General features: G+C 43.4%; 1 protein-coding gene across 8 annotated transcripts in view; it reads right to left on the bottom strand.

Moving 5' to 3' along the window:
• Positions 1-21,537, bottom strand: part of CFAP61 (cilia and flagella associated protein 61) — a 230,732-nt gene that overhangs the window by 181,231 nt on the left and 27,964 nt on the right. For 7 of the 8 annotated variants that reach the window (XR_008306425.1, XM_053247244.1, XM_053247246.1 and 4 more), the window contains exons 7-8: positions 19,819-19,951; positions 4,547-4,697 (exon numbers count right to left, since the gene is read on the bottom strand). Coding sequence is in view for 6 of the 8 variants with exons in the window: in XM_053247244.1 (XP_053103219.1) it covers positions 4,547-4,697; positions 19,819-19,951 (284 nt within the window). In the remaining 2 variants the exon portion in view is untranslated. Of the gene's footprint in view, positions 1-4,546; positions 4,698-19,818; positions 19,952-21,537 lie in introns of those variants that run through there. The other variant, XM_053247245.1, reaches the window with a different exon arrangement.

Here is a 21,537-nt window from a genome sequence, read left to right as displayed (position 1 = left end):
GTAGGTGTGCAATCACCACAGCCATGCATTTTGTAAAGACCCTCGGTGCGGTAGACAGTCCGAAGGGCAATACATTGTATTGGTACACTTCCCGTCTGACGGTGAAACGTAAGTACTTTCGGTGGCAAGGTCGAATACTTATATGAAAATAGGCGTCCTTGAGGTCCAGCGTTGCAAGCCACTCTTCTCCCTGAAGGAGAGGTAGGATGTGCTGTAACGCCATCATGCGGAATTTTCGGACGTGAATGAATTTGTTCAGGCGACGGAGATCCATAATGGGTCGTATACCCCCATCCCGTTTGGGAATTTGGAAGTAACGGGAGTAGAACCCGTCTAGCCTGTCTGCCCATGACACCGGGGATATTGCCCCTTTGCAAAGAAGATCCTTCACCTCTTCCCTCAGGAGATCCGATGCAGGAGTGAGCTTCATCCCCATAAAACGAGGAATGGTCTTGAATTCGAGTGCATAGCCTGAGCTCACAATCTTCAGGACCCATTTGTCTGATGTTATGTGGTGCCATGCGGGGACATGGCTGGCCAGCCTGATGGTTGGCTGGGACAGAATAGTCGGTGGTGAGGACGGTACCCGCGCTGGCTGGGAAAGGGAGAGAGGAGGAGGTGTCAATGGGCAATTGCAATTTTCAAAGACGCTTTTGGTTGTCCTGCGTCTTGGAACGCTGGGGTTGAGAAGCTTTATGCCTCTGCTGGTAGGCTCGCTTTTGATATGGGGTATATGGCTTTCTGAAATCCCGGCGATCTTGGGTTCGATAGTTGGGCCTGTATTTTCCATAATTGGGTCGGTATCTTGATGACTGCCCGGAGGATGATTGGGCAGCAGTGAAGGTTTTTGCCGTGAACTTGGATTTTTTTAACTGTTCCATTGTGGCGTCTGTGGTGGTGCTGAAAAGACCGGAGCCATCGAAAGGGAGGCCTTCGATCTTTTCTTTCATGTCCATCTGGAGATTAGTGGACCGCAACCAAGCATGCCTGCGTAGAGTGATAGCTGCTGTCATGGCCCTGGACTCACTTTCCGCTAGGTGTTTAGAAATGCTTAGCTGGCGACGAGTCAAATCCCCAGTGTTTTCCAAAGTCTGGCGGAACTTAGCCCTAAACTCATGTATAGGCAAAGATTCCAGGTCTTTTTCCAAAAGTTCCCAGAGGCCATGTGTGTATTTGGCCGTGCAGGCCGCATAGTTGGCCACTTTGATCGAAAGGCACGAAGTCGAATACACCTTCCTGCCTAAAAGGTCTAGTTTTCTGCCCTCTTTATCCGGAGGAACTGTATGGCGTTTGCCTGACTTAGAAGAAGTGGCGCAATCAATAACAAGAGAATTGGGCGCCGGATGCTTCAACAAATATTCATTGTCCTTATCTTGTACCCGGTAGAGGCTCTCAAGTTTCTTGGAAGTTGGCGTGGAGGTGTGGAGTACTTCCCAAGCGCACTTAGCCGCCCTAGTGATCACTGGTAGCATAGGGAGTGCCACTGGAGCGGTAGATTGAGACTGAAGCATAAAGTTGTATACCGGATCATCTATTGTCGCCAAAGGAGAGCGAATGTCCAGCCCCAGGGAATCCGCCATCGCACGAATGTGCTTGTGGTAAGCTTTTAGCTCATCATTCGGAGATACATACGTGGGTGGAGCCACATCCACTGGAGGATCCGCAATATTACTGTCCTCATCCGAATCCGACTCAAAATCGGACGAACCATAATGTTCAGAGGGGGAGCAAGGAGACGGTTCATTTCCATTAGTTTGAGCAATGGTTTGTGTCTCTTCAGTGCTGACAGATGAGTGTGGCAGGACATCTGTCTGAATGGAGGCAGATCTTGTGCTCATAGGAAAAGTCTGTGAAGCACGGTGAAATAGTTCTGGGCACTGCGTCTGGGTAGATACAGTAGACACAGAACGCAGTGGCAATCGTTGAGACCCGGTGTCATCAAACACATATGGTTCTCCAGGTGAAGTTGTACCCATGGGATCCTGGGGGTATTCACAGGTGTGCCATGTTAGCGGGGAGCGTCCTTGGCTGGCGGATTGAGGTCTGGAGGAGTGTGCTGTGGAGACTGAAGGTTGAGATGGGCCTGCATCTGTTGGCAAGAAACCCTTAAAGGTAGAGGTTGTCCGTCTACTCGACGTTGAGTCCAATAGCGAAAGCAGTGAGCGAGTCGCTGATGGTAGAATATCCTCGGCATCGATGTCTATGATCTCGAAAGCAGGAGGTGGGCAGCGTGGCGTCACCTGAGAAGTGAGGACCGGGGTGTGCAGTACAGTATCTCGAAGACCGACCGACGGTGTAGATGGCGAAGCCGAGTGTAGTGGGGTCGGAGCTGGCGATAGAGCTCGAGCAATCGGCATCGAAATCGACGTCGAGGCAAGCACCGGTTGAACAGCAGGAGTCAATATCGAGGCAACTGTCGATGCTGAAGGAGCCGTCGACATCGAAGGATTTGTCGGCATCGACTGAGCTGTCGACATCGAGGGAGCAGGTAGCGCCGACTGATCAGTCGTCATTGGTGGCACTGCAGTGGTCGATGGAATCCCAGATGTTGATGGTAAAGCTGACGACTTCGATACTCTTGGTGGAGATGGAGTACGAGGAGGCAGGTCTGGGGATCTTCGACGTTTTCTAGGTGGAGAACTATGCCGATCTGTGTTTCGACGCCCAGAAGGAGAGTCGTTACGTCCACTTGAACGAAGATCCGGTCTCGATGGGGAAGACGAAGAAGATGTACACGGCGTCGATGTTGACTTTACCGGTTTCGATGTCGATGTGGATAACTTGGATACACGCGAAGGAGCTGGAGATTCCTTCGACTTAGAATGTTTCTTCGGCATCGAAGTAGGCTTCGAAGAATCAACTTTCTTCGATGCTGAGGAAGACTTTCGGTGGCGGCTCGACGTTGATGGAGGTGCCGACTCCGCCCTCGGGGGCAATTTTGAAGACGAAGTTGATGTCGAGGGACGAGGAGTACCCGGAGTGGAGGGGCTCAGAACCTCGTCATAAATAGCGGCCCGAAGGCGTAGCGCTCGGTTTTTTCTCGTTTGCTTCGAGAAAGAGAGGCAAATCTTGCAGGAGGCGACATTATGTTCCTCACCGAGGCATAATAAGCAAAGGTCGTGAAGGTCCTTGGAGGGGAGTTTCGCCCTGCAGCCTTCACACCATTTAAAAGATCTTTTCTCCTCAGTCATATTCACACTCGTAGTGGAGTCCGTTCCGAGGTCGAAGAGCCGGGATCGTCGTCAGTCAGTCCGCGTCGAGAACCGGGAAAACCGAGAAGTCAGTCCGAGTCAAATTCCAAACAAAAGTCGCTTTCCAGTCCGTCGTCAAAACCAAAAATCAGTCAGTAAAGGATGAACTCGTTCTTAATGTAGAGAGGAACTTTTCCAACAACTGAGGTGGCAGACCGAGGTCCAAACGCAAAGGCGGTCGGAAAAGAACTGAGGGACTTCGCGCCAAAGACACGCCTTATATAGAACGCTCAGCGTGGGGGCGTGGCTTCGGCGCTTCGACAAGCTCAGGCATGGCTACCGCGTGACTCCTGCGCAGGCGCAGAACCCATTCTTATGGGTATCGACGGATCTCGATCCAGATTAATAAGATGGCCCTTGTTATCCTCAGGGGTTCTGTTTCCACCAATTAAGGTGAATGTGGAAAAAATGAATAATGAAATCGCAACTCTATGGGGATTGAGGGGTTAGCTTCGGGGGGGAGGAGCCTTTAAAAGCCTAAAAAGTGTGAAGAGGGAGACCCATGAAATTGATTGCTAAGAAATCTAGGACCAACAAATGGAAGTACCCTTTCACACAATGCATAATCAACTTGTGGAATTCTCTGCCACAAGATGTGGTGACAGCCAACAACCTGGATGGCTTTAAGAGGGGTTTGGATAACTTCATGGAGGAGAAGTCTATCATTGGCTATTAGTTGGAGGGCTATATGTTACTTCCAGCCTCAAAGGCAGGATGCCTCTGAGTACCAGTTGCAGGGGAGTAACAGCAGGAGAGAGGGCATGCCCTCAATTCCTGCCTGTGGCTCCCAGCAGCATCTGGTGGGCCACTGTGTGAAACAGGATGTTGGACTAGATGGGCCTTGGGCCTGATCCAGTAGGGCTGTTCTTATGTTCTTAACTGCACAGTACCATGCTCTCCAGGGCTGCAGAGCTCCAGAAATGCCCTCAAAAATCCCCAAATTAGCTGAATTTTCAGTTAATGTTTTTAAAGTAAGCCTCAAAATGGCTCTGGTCTCTAAAATGACACCCGGAAGTGACACCGGAAGTCATTTCCAGCCACTCCGCAACTGCAAATAGGTGAATTTTAGCCTATTTTAACATAGGATAAAGAAACTGGGTCTCTGGGACTCATCCGCAGATACTCAAAACTGCAGCTGCCAGAACCATGGGTGACAAGGACCAAATAGAAAATGACCTGGTACAATGCTTTTTTCAAAGTATTGTGCTGAATTATGTTCAAGCTGTTTCTGAAGGTATATGATAATGCTCATGTCAACGCATTTAACGAAGTCTAATAAAAATGTGTATGTTCACCTGAGACAGTTGTCTCTTCTGGTGGTTTAAGAATGTCTTCTGGGTGTGGTTTACAGAGTCCATGGAAAGGCCCCAAATCAAAGCAGTCATGAAGCAGCTGTATATTCACTTCAGAGCATACACTCATGAAGCCTACTGCCTTGCCACCATCCTGAAACAGCAACATAAAAAGGTTGTCAACCTCTTTTAAAAATCACAAAATGACTAAAACTTAAGCTAGACATCAAAGGTCACCATTTCTGTCAGATTACTACCAATAAAAAAAATCTCAAAATCACACCTATTAGTTCCCATGGGTTTCTAAAATTATGTTTATTTTATTTGGCTTTCAGAAACAACACAAAAGCAGTACAATATCACAAATACAAAACATCTGTAAGTTGCAAACAATGAACAACAATGAACAATGGAGAGCAAAAAGGCATTATTCATGTCTTTGGATTTGAAGTAGGTGACTGATACTGTATCTCAAGGATGGAGTCTAGCAATGGCGGTTGATAGTGGAGAGGGTGCTCAGTTTATGTGGGAGCTGGTGATTATATTCAATGAGACTACTTTATTTTTATTTATTTATTTTTATCCAATGGGGCTACATTCTGATTTCTTGGTTAACTATGTTGCCTATTTCTGGGGGAAAACCAGACCCAAAAGGCATGAGTCCATGGGCATAGCCACTAAAAGCGGAAATAGGTGCCCCTCTCTCACCACATGTATTCCAACAAAGCGGATAGTGTTTCTTGGTTATATGAGCTAATCTTGAGGGTGTGAGGTACCACCTATGATAAAATTCTAGAAGGTTTTCCTGTATTTGAGCAGAGGAGGAGGAAGAAGTAGTTGCTTTTAAAGTCCTTATTTTGTTTCAATATTCATAGCAAATAGATTGCGTTAAGTCATTCTCCCAGGACAGCTTTACGCCTATCAGAGGATTTGGTGATTGATCAATTAAAATTAAATATAGTTTAGAGATTAATGCTTATGGGAGAGAGACGTCTCTAGAACAGGGGTAGGCAACGTGTGACTCTCCATCTTGCTGAACTACAGCTCCCATCATCCCCAGCTGTAGCTGGGGATGATGGGAGTTGTAATTCAGCAATATCTGGAGAGCCGCATATTGCCTACCCCTGCTCTAGACTTATGACTTCAAATTTTATAAGCTCTCTGCTTACGGAATGAACAGACTGTGGGATGGCCCAGAAAGGAAAAGATTTGCAATAATTTGAGCCAATTAAGATTGTGCTCAGCCTGCCTTTCCTTTAGTGACTCTGGTGGAATTAAGGCACTTTTGTGATAAAATCCTTTGAGTCCAACTTGTATGGGATGTGTCGAAATGGTTGCTCGAGGACTACCAAGTACTAGTGGTGTGCATGGAACCAGCGCCTGCCACTTTGAAGGTGGTGGGGAATCTCTTTAAGGACAGGGGGTGGGGAGAGTGCTTTTAAAATGATCCCTTTTAAAACGGTCCAGTGGGGTGATGGTGTGCGCAAGCGCAGCGGCAACTTCCAGTCACCTCCGGTCTGAGGAGGCATCAGGGCAGCAAGGAGGCACAGTCTGTTTTAAAAGGCAGTGCTGGCGGGGGAAATGTGGCAGGAGGTGTAAAAGCACCCTCCCCCATCCTTAAAGAGATCCTCCCTTCAAACTGCCGGTCTTTTGAACCGGTTTGGAGGCCTATAAAAGGCCTCCGAACCGGTTCCATGCACATCCCTACCAAGTACCTTGCAGAGCTCTGAATAGCCTTACACAGAGACAAGCAGGGGTGTAACTACTATTAGGCAAGGGGAGGCAGTCGTCTTGGGGTCCCACTGCCTCGAGGGCCCCCCAGAGGTACATCACATGACTCCCCACCCGCCCATGTTGCACCTCCTATGAATTATGTTGAGTCTCTTGGAGATCGGCAGGAGCAGAGAGTAAAAAAACTAGATTCAATGTGAACTAGATATTCACCGTATTCATAATGGGGATGTGAGTGTGAGTGCACTATATATTGTGAAATGTATGTGTATATCAGCGAGGGGCCCATTTTAAAATCTTGTCTCTGGGCCTCCTCCAACCTTGCTACACCCCTGGGGACAAGCGTGGAGGTGAAGTGGCAGGTATTTTTGGCATCTTCTTCAAATATGCAAAGCAGACATTTAAAAGGGATCGTTCAATGTTTTGGTGTTATTGCAAAGCTCTGGACAGTGTGGTAAGCTCTTTAATAAATTTATATAATGAGAAGATACTTCTAATGAGAACCAAATCTTGGCTTCTGCATCATCTGAGAGCCAAATAACATTTCATAACTGGAAGGCTTTGTAATAAGCTCTGAGATTTGAAATTCCTAAACCAACTGTGGAGGTTGTGATTAAGTCTCAGTTTCTTATTTGCATGGATGAAGGCCAGTAGGATTTCCTGCCATCATCATATAACATGTGGAGGGATTAAAAAAAAAGTTGGGAGAACCTAAAACAGGAAGAGGAGCTTAGGCAGAAGAAACATTTTGGTGGCTGCTATAGTACAACCCAACCAAGGTAAGTATTTTGCCCCTTTTCCTTATTTTTTGTTTTATGGTTTTAATTACTAGAGTATAGTTTAATTTGTTCAGCTGTGAGATGTTTTGTAAAATCTTGACTGCCAGGTACCAAACTGAAGTGGGAAAGTTTGGAATGCTTCTTAAATTGTTCTGTTGCCTGTAGAGCAATATTTTTGCCGAGCAACTTTGATTTTAGATCATTGATACAGAAGCTGGCTACTCCTTTAAAAACCGCTAGTTCTCTTTGAATTATTGAAATTGACTGCAATGGGTCCAAAAGGATTAGAATTATATTGCCTGCATAATGACTGACTACATGTTTTTCCCATTAACGACTAGGCCCTTAACATGTGCATTTTCCCTAATTGCTTGAGTTAGAGGTTCCACTGTGAGCACAAAGAGTTGTGACAAAAGGGGGCTGCCTTGTTTATTTTCTCTGTTAATAGAAAACTCATCAGAGTCCCTAAAATTGAGCCTAATAGCAGTCTTAAATTTGCTAACTGATGAATAAAGTTTACAAAAGTATCTCCCATCTGATATTTTTCAACCAGTTTGATAAAGAATGGCCATTGCAACTGATCAAGTGCCTTAAATGTGTCCAAAGCAAGAATTACCAGGTTTAAATTGCTGTGAGAGAAAGTTTAACATTCTTTTTATAGGATTGGCTTTTTGCCTCCTTTTGATAAAAACCTGCCTGGTCTGCTTTGACACAATGAGAGATTAAGTTATTTTGTCACCTTGCAAGTCAAGTTGTGAAAACGTTGACATTCTCTTTCAAAAGCTATAGGTCTGTAAGACTACAGATTTCTTATAGAGATTTGGTTTTAAAATCAGGCACAATTTAGTAAGACCACGAGTCAGGAATTTTATTACCCTGAAGAAGTGAATTGAAAAGAAGCTGTAAATTAGGAACAATAGTGTGTGCAACTTATATATTTTGTAAAATAGAGCAGTGATTCTGTCTGGGGTCCAGGGATTTGTGAGTTCTTAAGTCTTTATGGATTAAAAAAATATTTGCCTCTGAGAAGGGTTGATTTAAAAGTGTTCTATACTCATCAGCTATAGGTGAGAATTTAGATTTATTCAGAAACCTTGTCAAGGTTCATTCGCCCTGGAAATAAAGTTTAGAACAAAACTGCACAAAGGATTTGGAGATTTCTTTGGTAGCAACACGTTTTGCACCTAATTCAGTTTTAAGGTATCTTATTTTGTTTTGATAGGCCCTTTTAAAAAAGTCATTAGTAAGTAATTTGAAACTTTTTTATTCCCATGTATATTATTCCCATAGAACGTTTATCTTGTTGAAAGCCATTGTGGCTGGGGATGATGGGAGTTGTAGTCCAGCAGCATCTGGGAACCCAAGGTTGAGAACCCCTGCTCTAGTTCCTCTCTTTTCTGTAACAATTTTCTGTATTTTTTTAACCAAGATATTTATATAATCTTTCCAATTGATCAATATCTTTCTGAACGGATGTCTAAGGGCTAGTCTAAGGGATAGGGTGGTTATTTTTTAAGTAGGAAAAAAACCTTTAATACATCCCCTCTGAAGATGGCCTTAATTGCATCCCAGATAATGGCTGTAGATGTTTCTGAGGTAGAATTAAAATTAATATATTGTGTAATTACATTTTGGAGCTTCTCAAGCAACTTTCTGCTTGTCAAGTAAGTTAGGGTTTAGGTGCCAAACTGGAAACAAGGGCTGAGGATTATTCTGTTCTAAGGTGACCATTACTAGAGCATGGTTAGAGATTCCTATGGAACCAAACTTTAGCAGAAATTATATTAAGTTTGAATGAATGGGATAGTAAAATGTAGTCTAATCTCAAATAACTTTTGAAGTGAGGAAAGATGTGAATTTTTAAATGATGGGGTTACAAACTCTCCAAGTACTGAAGAGAGAGAATTGATTTAGGAATTTACTTAGTAGGGAAGGTCTCAAGCTTTGAGGAGCAAAAGCACAGGGGCTTTTGCTTGGAAGAAATCTACGACCCAGTTTAAGTTCCCTGCCTTCTGAGTATAATTTCACCTTTGCTAAACTAGGTTAATTTAGATAATGTAGATTGTAGGAAATGTCCCTGGTTTGGGCAGTAAATGGAGGTGATTGTGTAACTAGAGTCTATGATTTCTCCTTTGATGCATATAAAACAACTATTTGGGTCTTTCTTAATTATAGGGTTGTTCTATGGTAGAACAAGAAGAAAGTACAGCAACTGCCCTTGCTATAGTGGATCCTGCGGCGATAAATTGTTGACCTCTAGGTAAATTTATCTTTTACGCTTTGTCCCCAACCATGAGTTTCCTGTAAAAGCAAAATCACAGGGTTTTCCTTAAGAAAATACCTGAGAGCTTAACCCCATTCCCCAACCCTCTTATACTGTAAGATATTATTTTCAGCTTAGACCCCATATTTTACCAAGAAGAAAAGCTTTACTCATTTTTCTGCTGGAAAGCATATCTAATTCAACCTTAACACAAACCAAACTGCTAAACTATATTGGGGGGTGGGGGGAGAAACAGCTTAGATGTGAAACTGGGGCTTTAGGGAACACATTGCCACAGGTATTCTCCTGCTCAGATAATAATAGCCCAGTTGCCAGCCCAACTGAGGAATAAGGCATTGGAGGAGAGGTAAATCTAGGAGATTAATCCAATTCTCTATACCCCAGTCAACGCAGAGGTAAGTAAAATATCAAAGAGTTATTTACTGACAGCCATCAGAGTATGTTACAAAACAAGTCTATCATTCTGCGGAGTGGTCATCCAAGTGGGGTAAGCATGAGAGGGTAGAAGAATTTAAATTTATCAGGAAAAAATGTTGACCAATTCCTTCTTAGTGGTTACCATGTAAGGTTTGCCTTCATGTTAGATAAGCAAACGAAATGGGAATCCCTATTCCCAAGTTGTATTTTAGCATCTTGGTCATGAAAGGATGGAGGATTCATCTTGGAGGTTTAGCAGTGTCTCCAGGCTAAGATCTTGAAATACTGAGACAGCTGAATTTTGAAACTTAATGGAGGAAAGGGTACACAGCTCAGATAATTTTTTAAAAAACAAGAATCAGTTGAAGCAGACAATAACGCCTCTGGGTCTGTTAAAGTCAGTCAATTTAGGAGCAAAAGCCCTATAAACTGTTTCACTGTATGTAGCTGGAGGTTTAGCAGGAGATAGTTAAGCTATATTGTTAAGAAGGAGGGGATATCATGCATTTCCTCCAATTCTTTAAATGTCTGTTGGCCTCTCTGCCTTAAATTCCAGTGGCAACCACAATTTTCTAAATCCTCCACTTTTAATTGTAATTCCAGGATAGATTTACAAAGTTTTTGTATGGTGGCTTCTTGTGCTATTCTTATATTAAGGGCTTTGTTTGCCATCTCAGTAATAGTGTCCAGTTTATTTGGAGATTAAACCTCCAAAGGTTTAATGCTGCCCTGTCATTCTTCCATTAATTCCTGTTTAAACAATCTGAACTGCTCAACCATTTTGTCAAACACAGAAGATTGAAGTGAGGGTGTAAATTGTGATGAGTCAAGAGAGCTTTTTGAAAGTTTTGGTGGTTTAGACGCTATGTTGTCATTATCACTGAGCAGCAATGAAATGCCCTGAAGCATTTCTCTACCTGTATTTCAACTTTTTGTGCCTCATTCAATGAATTTTGTCTTTGAGATCACTGTTTATTTAATGATTGAGTGCAGCACTCTAGAATTAGACAGATGGTATATTGGTTTCTATGATAATGCTGTTTTGTCATGCTTAAAAAATCTCATAAGGATTGGGGGTCAGAAAATTGGCTCACATCTGTTAGTATTCCATTTTAAAATCTGTGATTCAAAATTTCTAACTTGAGGGAAACTTTCAACACTGACTTTTCTGCCACAGAACCCCTGAATGCTGCCAAAGATTATTTGGCATGTACAAGGGCATACATTCAGTTTATGCAGGCCATGGGCCAGGTCAGTTGGATCTTACTATTGCCCCCATAAACTGAAAGTACAGCCTGAAAACACATGCAACACCTCCTATGACTGAACATTGCAGAGGAAAACTGGCAGTAATAGGAAAGCTGTCTTGCCAGATAATCTTGTTCATCAATCTTCTCATTTGAGGAGTTAGTCTTAACAAGCTTTGCAACATACCAAAGCTTCCCCAGAATCCATTCTAAAAACTAGTGGCCAACATTCAGACTAATAACACAGTGGCAGAAGAGCGTTTTCCACTACACTAGGGAGAGAGGAGCAATTTTTGCCAATCTCATCTTCCTTCTGCAGCTGCTGTGCCTTTCAAAAACATGTCCTTGAGGATCCCACAACCCTAAGAGACATATTTTCAGCAGACACAGGGAAAATCTCACACCACCTTGCATGACAGAAAACACTCTTCCATCAATGCATTGTTAGTCTGGATATAGGGCACAGTTTTAATAATATTTGATCAACTGAGTTGTTCTACCCTGGCTAATTTAAATGTGGCTGATCTTATGGATATAAATTTTTCCGTCTGTTTAGACATATTTATCTGTTTATTGAGCATATAACAGCAAGATATATGCTCAAAAAAGAAAGTTGATACCCTTTCCTTCAAACAGACTGTGATTTGATTTTGCCACTTGTAGGCATAATAAAATAGGCATTCTCTGCAAACACAGATAAAGGAGCCCTTTTAGAAAACTGCCTGCTTGCATTCCATTAAATCACAGTTTCTCAACCACCGGTCCCTGGACCGCTGCCGGTCCCCGAAGGGTTGAGTGCCAGTCCCTGACTGGGAGTCAAACCCCCCCCCCCCAACAACTGCAATCAAGGCACTCACTTCCTCAATTTTGCACATGGCACGGAAGAGGAAGAGTATCACGGAGGCGTGGGACCCTTCTTGTGCCTTGCCTCCATGTGCTGCTGAGATCTTCCTACAGCTATCTTATTCCCTATCTTTACAGCTTCAAACTGTATGCAGCGCAGGGGCATCAAGGAAAAAGTATGACATTGGGTGCCACTTGAAGGGTTGCTGGTTCTTGCATGCTCATTGTTTGCAGCCAAAGGTTGATTGATTGAAACCCAGCTGCCTGTTGCGACCGAGGTGCCTTAAGAGGGAACGCTGTTTCCCTTTTGCATCGGTGGGGTGTTGTGGTCCCTCGGTCCCCTGTAACCCCCTGGTCTGCACTGCTGGTGGAAGACGGCAGTCCCCTTTGTGACCTCACCAGGGGGTGGAACCTCTGGCTGGGATCATGCCGCAGTGAGGGCTAAATGGTGGAGGGAGGGAGGAGGGCTGCCTTGGCTTGGGCTTTGCAGAAAGGGAGTGCAGGTGGACCTTCCTCAGGGGAGGGGAAGCAAGCATGCATACCAAGGAAGGCGGTGGCGTAGTACGGGGAAGAGGCAAGATACCATTTTGTGCGTTCATGCAAGAGGGTCATTGGATGAATGGCACTGGAATGAAGTGATCCTGGGGATTTGATACCCAGCACGGTTCGTGTCTGATCCAAACCGATTTAAAACCAGCTGCCTGTTGCGGCCAAGGCACCTTGAGAGGAAACGCCATTTCCCTCTTGCATTGGTGGGGTGTTGTAGTCCCTCGGCCCCCTATAACCCCTGGTCTACACCGCCGATGGAAGACGGCGGTCCCCTTTATGACCTCGCTGGGTGCAGGGGACAACCTCTGGCCGGGATCATGCCGCGGTGAGGGCTAAGCAGAGGAGGGAGGGAGGAGGGCTGCCTTGGCTCGCCTCGCTGTTATGCGCGGGCAGCATGTGGGACCACGTGAGCTGCGTGGCTCCAAAGGCAGGCTGGTGTGATTGGCGCATGCAGGGGAGTTGGGAGGGGGGCACAGAAGCACGCATTGTGAGAGAGGATGGGGAAACACCTGCTATACTCTGGTGCGCAAGCACAGTGGTGGCAGCTCTTGGATCCAGGCGACCTTCCGAGCATGGTCCGGTGCACCATTGCCTCACCCACCCTGAACAGTGTCTCGTCTCCCCAGTGAGGAAAATGAGGCATCCACCACTACAACGCTCCACGCCCTCCGCCATCTCAGAATCACCCCCTTCCCTTTAATGCCAGGTCCCCACCGCTCTTCTTCACATTTTCTTTCACTGATTAAAAAAACCCCATTCCCAACACCTGCCATGTAACCATTTTTAAGGCGTTTTGGAGGAGCTGCACGGGTTTCATTAGGTCCACCTCACAAAGTGCACATCTAAGAGCAGGATCCAGATCAAGCCAGGTGATCATGACTAAGCAGCATTGACACAAATGAGAGATGACTAAATTAATTTCAGTGGGTGGTCCTGACTGACGTCGTCTGGATCCGGCCCTGCGACTACACAACTCCTGCTAAAACTCCACCTCCATCATGAGAGGGTTAAACTGTAGATTTCCGGCTCTACTGAACTTGCCCAGCTCTCCTCTCATCACCTCCTTTTTGCTTTGCTTGACATCCAGCCTGATGAAGCGTTTTGGGGAATTCAAAAGGTTGCTTGTGTGTTGTTTTCATTGGCCCCATGTAGCTTTTGAATTTTTCTAATGGCCCAATATCCCCTCTCCATTGAGTAATCACACAAGCACCCCCACACCCCACACATACTGAAGACATACTGGAGACAAATTTGTTCACCCAGGCTTTTAGATTCAGGGGTTCTCAACCTTGGGTACCCAGATGTTGGTGGACTTCAACTCCCATAATCCCCAGCCATAATGGCCAAATGCCATTGTGGCTGGGGGTTATGGGAGTTTAACTGAGGGAACCAAGGTTGAGAACCCCTAATATTCCATGTTTAAATTTTGGGCAGTATAGAAGTCAGATAGATAGATAGATAGATAGATAGATAGATAGATAGATAACCTTGAAACCCCTTTTCTAACTGCTGGTTCGGGAAACTGCGCATGAAGAATGTAGCGGTCCTTAAAACTCTGCACGAAGAATTTAATGGTCCTTGACTCCAAAAAGGTTGAGAAACACTGCATTAAATGAATGGCCTGAGGTCTGTGATGAAATACTGCTTAAATTATGCTCAAAATACCAGAATCATTTGAAGATTTTTATCTTTTTTACATCAACCCAAATGAAAGGTTTTGTGAACTGTGAAATTAGCCTACAAATTAGCTCACTTATTTGTGACTTCAGCTGATCATAACAAAGGTATTTATGCTACTTCTGCTGTTTAGATTCCTGTTCCTGGAGGTATATATACTTAGGCTTCAAAACTCCCTTCTCATCGAGGAATATGATCCTCCCCTACCTCAAAGTGATGAAAAGAAATATCTCTGATTTGAAAATAACGTTCCCCCCATTATTCATCTTTGCTTCTTCCACCCTCCAAGGCTGGTTTGAGGTTTCTGGAGCCCTTGGTACATGAGTGCCAAGGGGGCCCTTCCTCTATTAGGAGATAATTTTTATGGTAGAGTTGCAGCAGTGACACCTTCTCCCCCTCAGGGAATGGGAGCTGTTGTCACTATGTCCCCCATTTGCTAGTGGGCTGGGGGAAAGAGTAGCTGCTCAGAGGTCTCATGGCAGTGGTTTCCCCTCCTCATTGATGAACATGATTATCTCCTTTCCTTCTTCCTCTGGGAGGAGGTCTATTTGCAGATGGGAAAGGTGGAAAGAGGCAGCAGTGTCCCAAGTCTCTTGCAATGATGCTATTCCTATTGGTAGATGGAGAAATGTTGTTGCTGTTTGTGAGTTGAAAGGAGGTAGGAAAAAGCAGTGACATTGCCTCCTCCTAGCACCACTCATGTGAGCACTGGGGTCTCAAGGTCAGTGCCTAGCTCGGCCAATCCCCAATGCCACCCCTGATATGTTCCTTTTTATATCTCCCCTACTGTCAAAATTCAGATTGTAAGCTCTTTAGTGTAGCAGTCTTTTTTTTTTTGCTTGTTATTTTTATTCTGTAAAACATGTGAACATTGATAGTCCTATATTCCTAATCTATAGATAATAGACATTCAACAACAACAACAACAAATATTCAAACACTGCTCCAATGCACCAGTGTTTTCTGTCACATGAGGGGCACCAGTGGCAGCCGGTAAGTTCAGCACTAGTGCGGCTGTGAGAATTACCTTTAAAAACTGTACCCCTTTAAAAAGGTACCATTCCAGGGGCATAATTGCCATTGGGCAAGGGGAGACAAATGTTTCTAGGCCCACAGGGCCTGGAGGGCCCCCCAAGGCCCCTCAGCCAGTACCCCTTGCCTTGCCCCTCTCCTGCTCTGGCCAGGGGAGCAAAGCAGCCTGTCAATGGCTGCAGCCCCTTAAGTCTCCACCTCTCAGCTGTTTGGTGGGTGGGCGAGGCTTCCAGACAGGCCTCTGTGCAGGCCTCCCTTAAGCCAGAACTTGAGTGCCGGCAGGAAGGAAGGAAGGAGGGAGGGAGGCAGGGTGGCCAGCGCTGGCTGCCCTTGCACACCACAGCTCTGCCCAGCTTTTTACTCCTCAGGCTTAGCAATGGAGGTAGGATGTAATTTTCTTTTTGTGGTTATTCCTCCCCCCCCTCAGATATTTAGGGATTGCTTGCCATAGTTTCAATATAAGGTGGGGGGATGTAGGGCAGATTGAAATGACTCTGAATATTTAATTCAAAGACTGAGGAATGCTGGTTTTAATTCAGAGACTGAAGAATTTGCTGGTTTAATTTTTTTTTAAATTAAATTTTTTTAAAAAAAGTAGTTCCACCCTGATATGGAAGAATCTGCCCCTTGCCTTCATAAAAAACAACAACAACCCCATTTCAGCCCCAGCCTTTAGATCACCTGGAATGACTGGGCATAATTTTTAAAATTAAAAAACCATCACAAAAGTCCTATAAGTGGCTTGTTTCATGACAAAAAATTACAAAGTCCTTTAGGTTTCAGTGAAATGTACTTCCAGCTAAATGTGGTTAGATTTGCTGCCTGAAGCTGCAATTCTCTACACACTTACCTGGAAGCAAACTGTACTGAATTTGTTAGGATTTATGAGAAAACATACATAGGATCGCATTGCATGGTTGAAAGTCTCATTTGTTAATCAGCAGTGAGGGGCCCATTTTAAAATCTCGTCTCCAGGCCCACTCCAACCTTGCTACGCCCCTGTACCCTTCCAGGCTTTTTATTACAGGTTCATAGAATAGAGTGTAATCCCATCGAGAACAGGCAGATCTAAACCATCTCTTGGGTCTTGAACCCCCACAATCGGTACCTCTGTCTTATTTGGATTCAACTTCAGTTTGTTATCCCTAATCTAGCCTATTACTGCTCCCAGGAATGCATTTAGGGAAGTTATGCCATTTCTTGAAGAAGCTGATAGGGAGAAATAGATTTGGGCATCATCAGCATATTGATAACACGTTGCACCAAATCTCCTGATAATCTCTCCCTACAGTTTGATGTAGATGTTAAGGAGCACTGGAGACAGTATAGAGCAGGGATGGGGAACCTTGGCACTGCTGCAGATGTTGGCCTACAATTCCCATAATCCCTAGCTATTGGCCTCTGTGGCTGGGGATTATGGGAGTTGTAGTCCAAAAACAGCTGGAGTGCCAAGGTTCCCCATCCCTGGTATAGAGCCTTGTGGAACTCCATACAGTAACTTACAGAGCGACAGTCTCCAAATAACATCATCTGGAATTTACCAGAGCGGTAAGAATGGAACCACTATAAAACAGTGCCACCTAATACCACCTCCCTCAAGTGACCCAGAAAGATACCATGGTCAATGGTATTGAAAGCCACCGAGAGATCCAAAAGGAGTGTGTAGAGTCATACTTGCTCTGTCAATACCTAACTGGAGATAATCCATCAGGCCAACCAAGGCAGTCTCAACCTCATAGCCCGCTCTAAAGCAGGTTTGACATGTTTCTAGATAATGTTTCCTCCAGGACTTTCTGGAGCTGAGAAGCCACCACCCTCTCAATCATCTTGCCCAAACATGGGAGATTAGAGATGGGCCTGTAGTTGCCTAACTCTGAGGGATCCAATGTAGGTTTTTTCAATTATGGTCTAATGATAGCCTCCTTAAGACAAGGAGGCATCCTACCCTCCCTCAGAGAAGCATTTATGATGTTTTAACCAGACTCTTACCAATAATCTGATTGTTAGATAAAATAAGCCAAGTTGGGCAAGGGTCAAGAGAGCAGGTGGTGGGACACACAGTCCAAAACAGCTTGTCCACATTCTCAGGAGTCACAAACCGAAAGTGATCCAGTTTGAACACATAAGAGGAATTGCTAGATACCTCCATAACAGACTCTGCCCTAATAGTAAAATACAGTTTGGCCTGAATAAGAGAGATTTTGTCCATATAACATATAATTATACATTTAATTATAACATATGATCCAACATTTTAATGTATTTGCATCATTCATTTCAGGAATATCAGTGTACCCATTTTAATATCAATTACCATACATGGATTGTTGAGTAACAACCTCCATATTTGCTTCAGATATCATATAATGTAATGAGGTGCTTCCCTTAGTGAAAAACCAGTTGATTCTGTGTGTGTGTCTCCAATGCTAGATTTTTTCTAAAATTAAACTAGAATAATAAATAATGTCAACACAATCCTAAACATGTTTATTCAGAAGAAACGTTCTGGGCAGGATCCCCTCAATTAACTCAATGTGATTTACAGTCAAGTAAATGTGTTAGGATCGGGGTGTAACATTCATTTAGCACAGGGATCCTCAACAGGGGGTACTAGTAACCTAGGGGTACTTTAAGGGCTGCAAGGGAATACTCAGTGCTCTCCTGCCTTATTCATTCATTCATTCATTTCGTTTCATGTCTATACCACCCAAAACTTGCGTCTCTGGAGAGCTCTGCAGAGTTCTTGCCACACTGCAGCCATACAATTAGTTTCCCATCTGAGGATTGCCAGTTTAAAGCTGACATGTCTTCAGTGATGTGCCCACTGTAGGAGGAGAGGGAGAAGCTCCTCCTCTGCTCCTGACGGGCTGGCTATGTGCTGAAGCTCAGCATACCCTTTCCCTCAGCTTGACTGACAGGCTCCAGAAAACCAGCACTCCCACTGAAATTAAAGGGACAAGTAAGCGTCTTATTTCTTTCAATAAGAGTGCTTATGAGAGACTTGGTGTAGATGTGAGCCAGTGACTTTAGAAGTCTGTCTCCCTAAATGTAACACATACATGTTTGTTTTTACGTATATATGTGTACACAAACACAGAAGTTACAAATAAGACAGGCTACTCCAGTCACTGGCTTACATCTAGATTAATTTACTCATAAGCAGTCTTACTGAAATGAATATGACAACTTGTCCCATTAATTTCAATGGGAATACTCATGAGTAACTTAATATGGGTGTAAGTGAGTGACTAGACTAGCCAATCTCATAACTGTAATATTTAAACTTGTGTACACATACTTTCTATAGGGTACCTGAGTTGATTTCTACAGGATACCTGAGCCGAAGGTTTGCAGCAGAAGAGGGACACTTGTTTAAAAAGATTGGGAACCCCTGATTTAGCACACATGACATTAGAAAGAACTTTCCTTGCTTAGCATCATACAAACTTTACTGACAAGTAGTAGTAGATGAAAATAGCCTGCCAAGTAATTTCCTCATGCTCTAAAAACAAATATTTGTTGTAAAGAACTGGATTGACACAGCTGTCTAATAATGGCATCCACACTTCAATAAAAATAAAAATACATATAGTCCTCGCCCCTTGTTTGCTTAGCTGAACAAAGCTGGAGTCCTGTGGTTGCCTGGCTCCTACATAATTTTAGGCTCAAGGCTCAGCAGAGGCTGATTAAACAATCCATCTGCCATATGTGCACAAAGAAGTTGCCAGTTTCATGCTTTGCAGGGCAGAGTGACATCTATTTTGGACCACATGGCAGTGCGTTCCTAATCTACAGCAGCGTTGATGAGGCTATGAAGTACTGAAATGCATTTTGCTGGGATTGACTGAATATTGTCAGACAGGGACACAATATTTATAAGATAAGTTTTTACAAATGTTTTTCTGCACTGAATGATTCATGGTTTACAACCTGATTTCAAATTACAATGATATCATTTAAACATTTTAACAAAACATTTCACTACAAACTTCAAGACTACCATTTCTTTACACACACACACACACACACACACACACACACACACACACACACACACACACACACACCATACTTCAATCTCTTAACCTTAGCTTATGGGTGGAGATCACCTACTCCTGATCTTTTCTAAAACTCAAATCTCCAACTATTAGAGACCATCTCTTAACTAATAATTCCCATAGACACACACCAACTGGCCATTCTCGGCAATTAACAAGCAATTTCCCTAATGAAGTGATAGTCTCCCAATTGTTTCTGAAGTATCTGGAATGGATCCTGGCCACTTTCCTCCATGCAGGTACAGAGATAATAATTTAAAAACCCACTGGTTTTCTTATAAAAAATATAATTCATTACTAGCTGGCCCGGGCTCAGAGCATCTACTCCTCTTGTTCTCCCTTTCTCGGCCCCCCTCCGACTTTCTTTCCCGCCGGCCTGGCCACCGCTTTCTCTCCCGGCTGGCCGGTCTAGTTGCTTTCTCTTCTTGCCTGCCTGCGGGCCTGACCACCACTTTTTCTCCCTGCCCACCCACCGGCCTGGCCGCCTCTTTCTCTCCCTATCCTCCGGCCTGGCCATTCACTTTATCTTCTCCGCTGTCGCTTTCCTCTCCCCCTCCCCCGCTTGTGGACTCTGCAAGAGCTGCCACACATGGGATTAGCAATGGGTATGTCTAAGAGAATTATATATATAGATTCTTATTGCTTATCAAAGGCTCACCTCACAAACTACAGCAAGATTATCTTCATCTTGTGCTTCAATTAGTTCAGCAAGAAAGTACTCTCCATAGGTTTCTCTCAAAGTATCATTGTGGCACATGAAGATAGGCGTGAGATCATCATGGTCTTCTACCCTATAAATAAGATGATTGGCATCCTTCTGTTAATATATCCCATAAAAAGAAAATGTTTAAGAAATGACAGGTAGCATGTCTGGTGTGCAGAAGACTATGCCTTAAATGGAGCCAGCGTGGTGTAGTGGTTAGAGTGCTGGACTAGGACCGGGGAGACCCGAGTTCAAATCCCCATTCAGCCATAAAACTAGCTGGGTGACTCTGGGCCAGTCACTTCTCTCTCAGCCTAACCTACTTCACAGGGTTGTTGTGAAAGAGAAACTCAAGTATGTAGTACACCGCTCTGGGCTCCTTGGAGGAGGAGCGGGATATAAATGTAAAATAATAATAATTAAATAATAATAATAAATTAGGATAGAGGACTAGATATCTTGAGATACGTACAGGATAAAAGGATTTTGTGATTATCTGTTGCTTTACTTTACTTTTCTTGAATTTTATTACTTTTCTTTTTAAAAGTATTATAACGAAAAAGACCTCACAATAGTACATTCACATTTCATTTTAAATAAAACAATGATTAGGGGCATACATCATCACTGAATTTATCATTCCAAAAATATACAAAAAGTGACCATTTCTTAATAAATTAAGAAATGTCTCTAGCTCTTTATATAATAAGTTGTGATTATATAATTTATATAATTATAATTATATAATTCATAATATATAAGACTATATAATTTATATAACCTGATTGTCTCTAGCTCTTTATATAATAAGTTGTGTCATCAAAGCGATATCCCATATCCCATGCTGCTATGGAGATCCTTGCTGTTGATAATCATTTCAACATCATCTTTTAGATAATTCAATAGAATTATCAGAACAATATCAATTGCCAATATTGCTTGATTTTGCAACGTCCAAATGATATGTAAATAATCTGCATGTAGTTCTCCACATCGCCAGCACCTTTCATGAGGTAAATTATATAATATTTTCCATTTATATGGTGTTAAATATGTTTGATGTAATGTTTTCAAATAATTCTCTTTTAAATTCATAGAAATAAAGTTTCTTACCACTTATTCTCCTATCCATTTTCATATTTCATCTGAGACTAGACATTTTAAATCTGTTTCTCATTTATTTTGGAAGGAAGATTGTCCATTGCAAAAAAGGTAAACAAGCATAGCATATAATTTGCCAATCAACCCCTCATTAGTTTTTGAAAATAGCAGCAATTCAAGTTTAGTTGGATATCTGAGTGATCCATATTACTTAAGACTAGAATTGCATGTCTTATTTGAAAGAGTTGGTACATTTTGGAGGAATACAGTCTCATCTAATCCTACATTTGTTCAGATGGAACAATCACCCTGTCTTTCACAAGATCTTTTAAAGTTCCCATGCTTTCCAACCAATTAATATTAGGTGAATTTCATCCATTCTTTCCTCCTCCCATCCTTGGTACCAACCCCCCCCCCAACTGCGTCTCTAGTTCTCCCTCATTCTCGCGCCCCCTCCTTCTTTCTCTCCCTCCGGCCTGGCCACCGGAATGGATGAAACTTGTGCCTCAAAGGTCTGTGTGTCCAGCATCTTGAATTAGGATCGATGACATCATCACAATCTATGCTGTTGAG

The sequence above is a fragment of the Hemicordylus capensis genome, chromosome 4, assembly GCF_027244095.1.
Source record: "Hemicordylus capensis ecotype Gifberg chromosome 4, rHemCap1.1.pri, whole genome shotgun sequence".
Lineage (NCBI taxonomy): Eukaryota > Metazoa > Chordata > Lepidosauria > Squamata > Cordylidae > Hemicordylus > Hemicordylus capensis.
The sequence above is the reverse complement of the archived record's forward strand: the minus strand, read 5'-3'. Positions and strand labels throughout refer to the sequence as shown.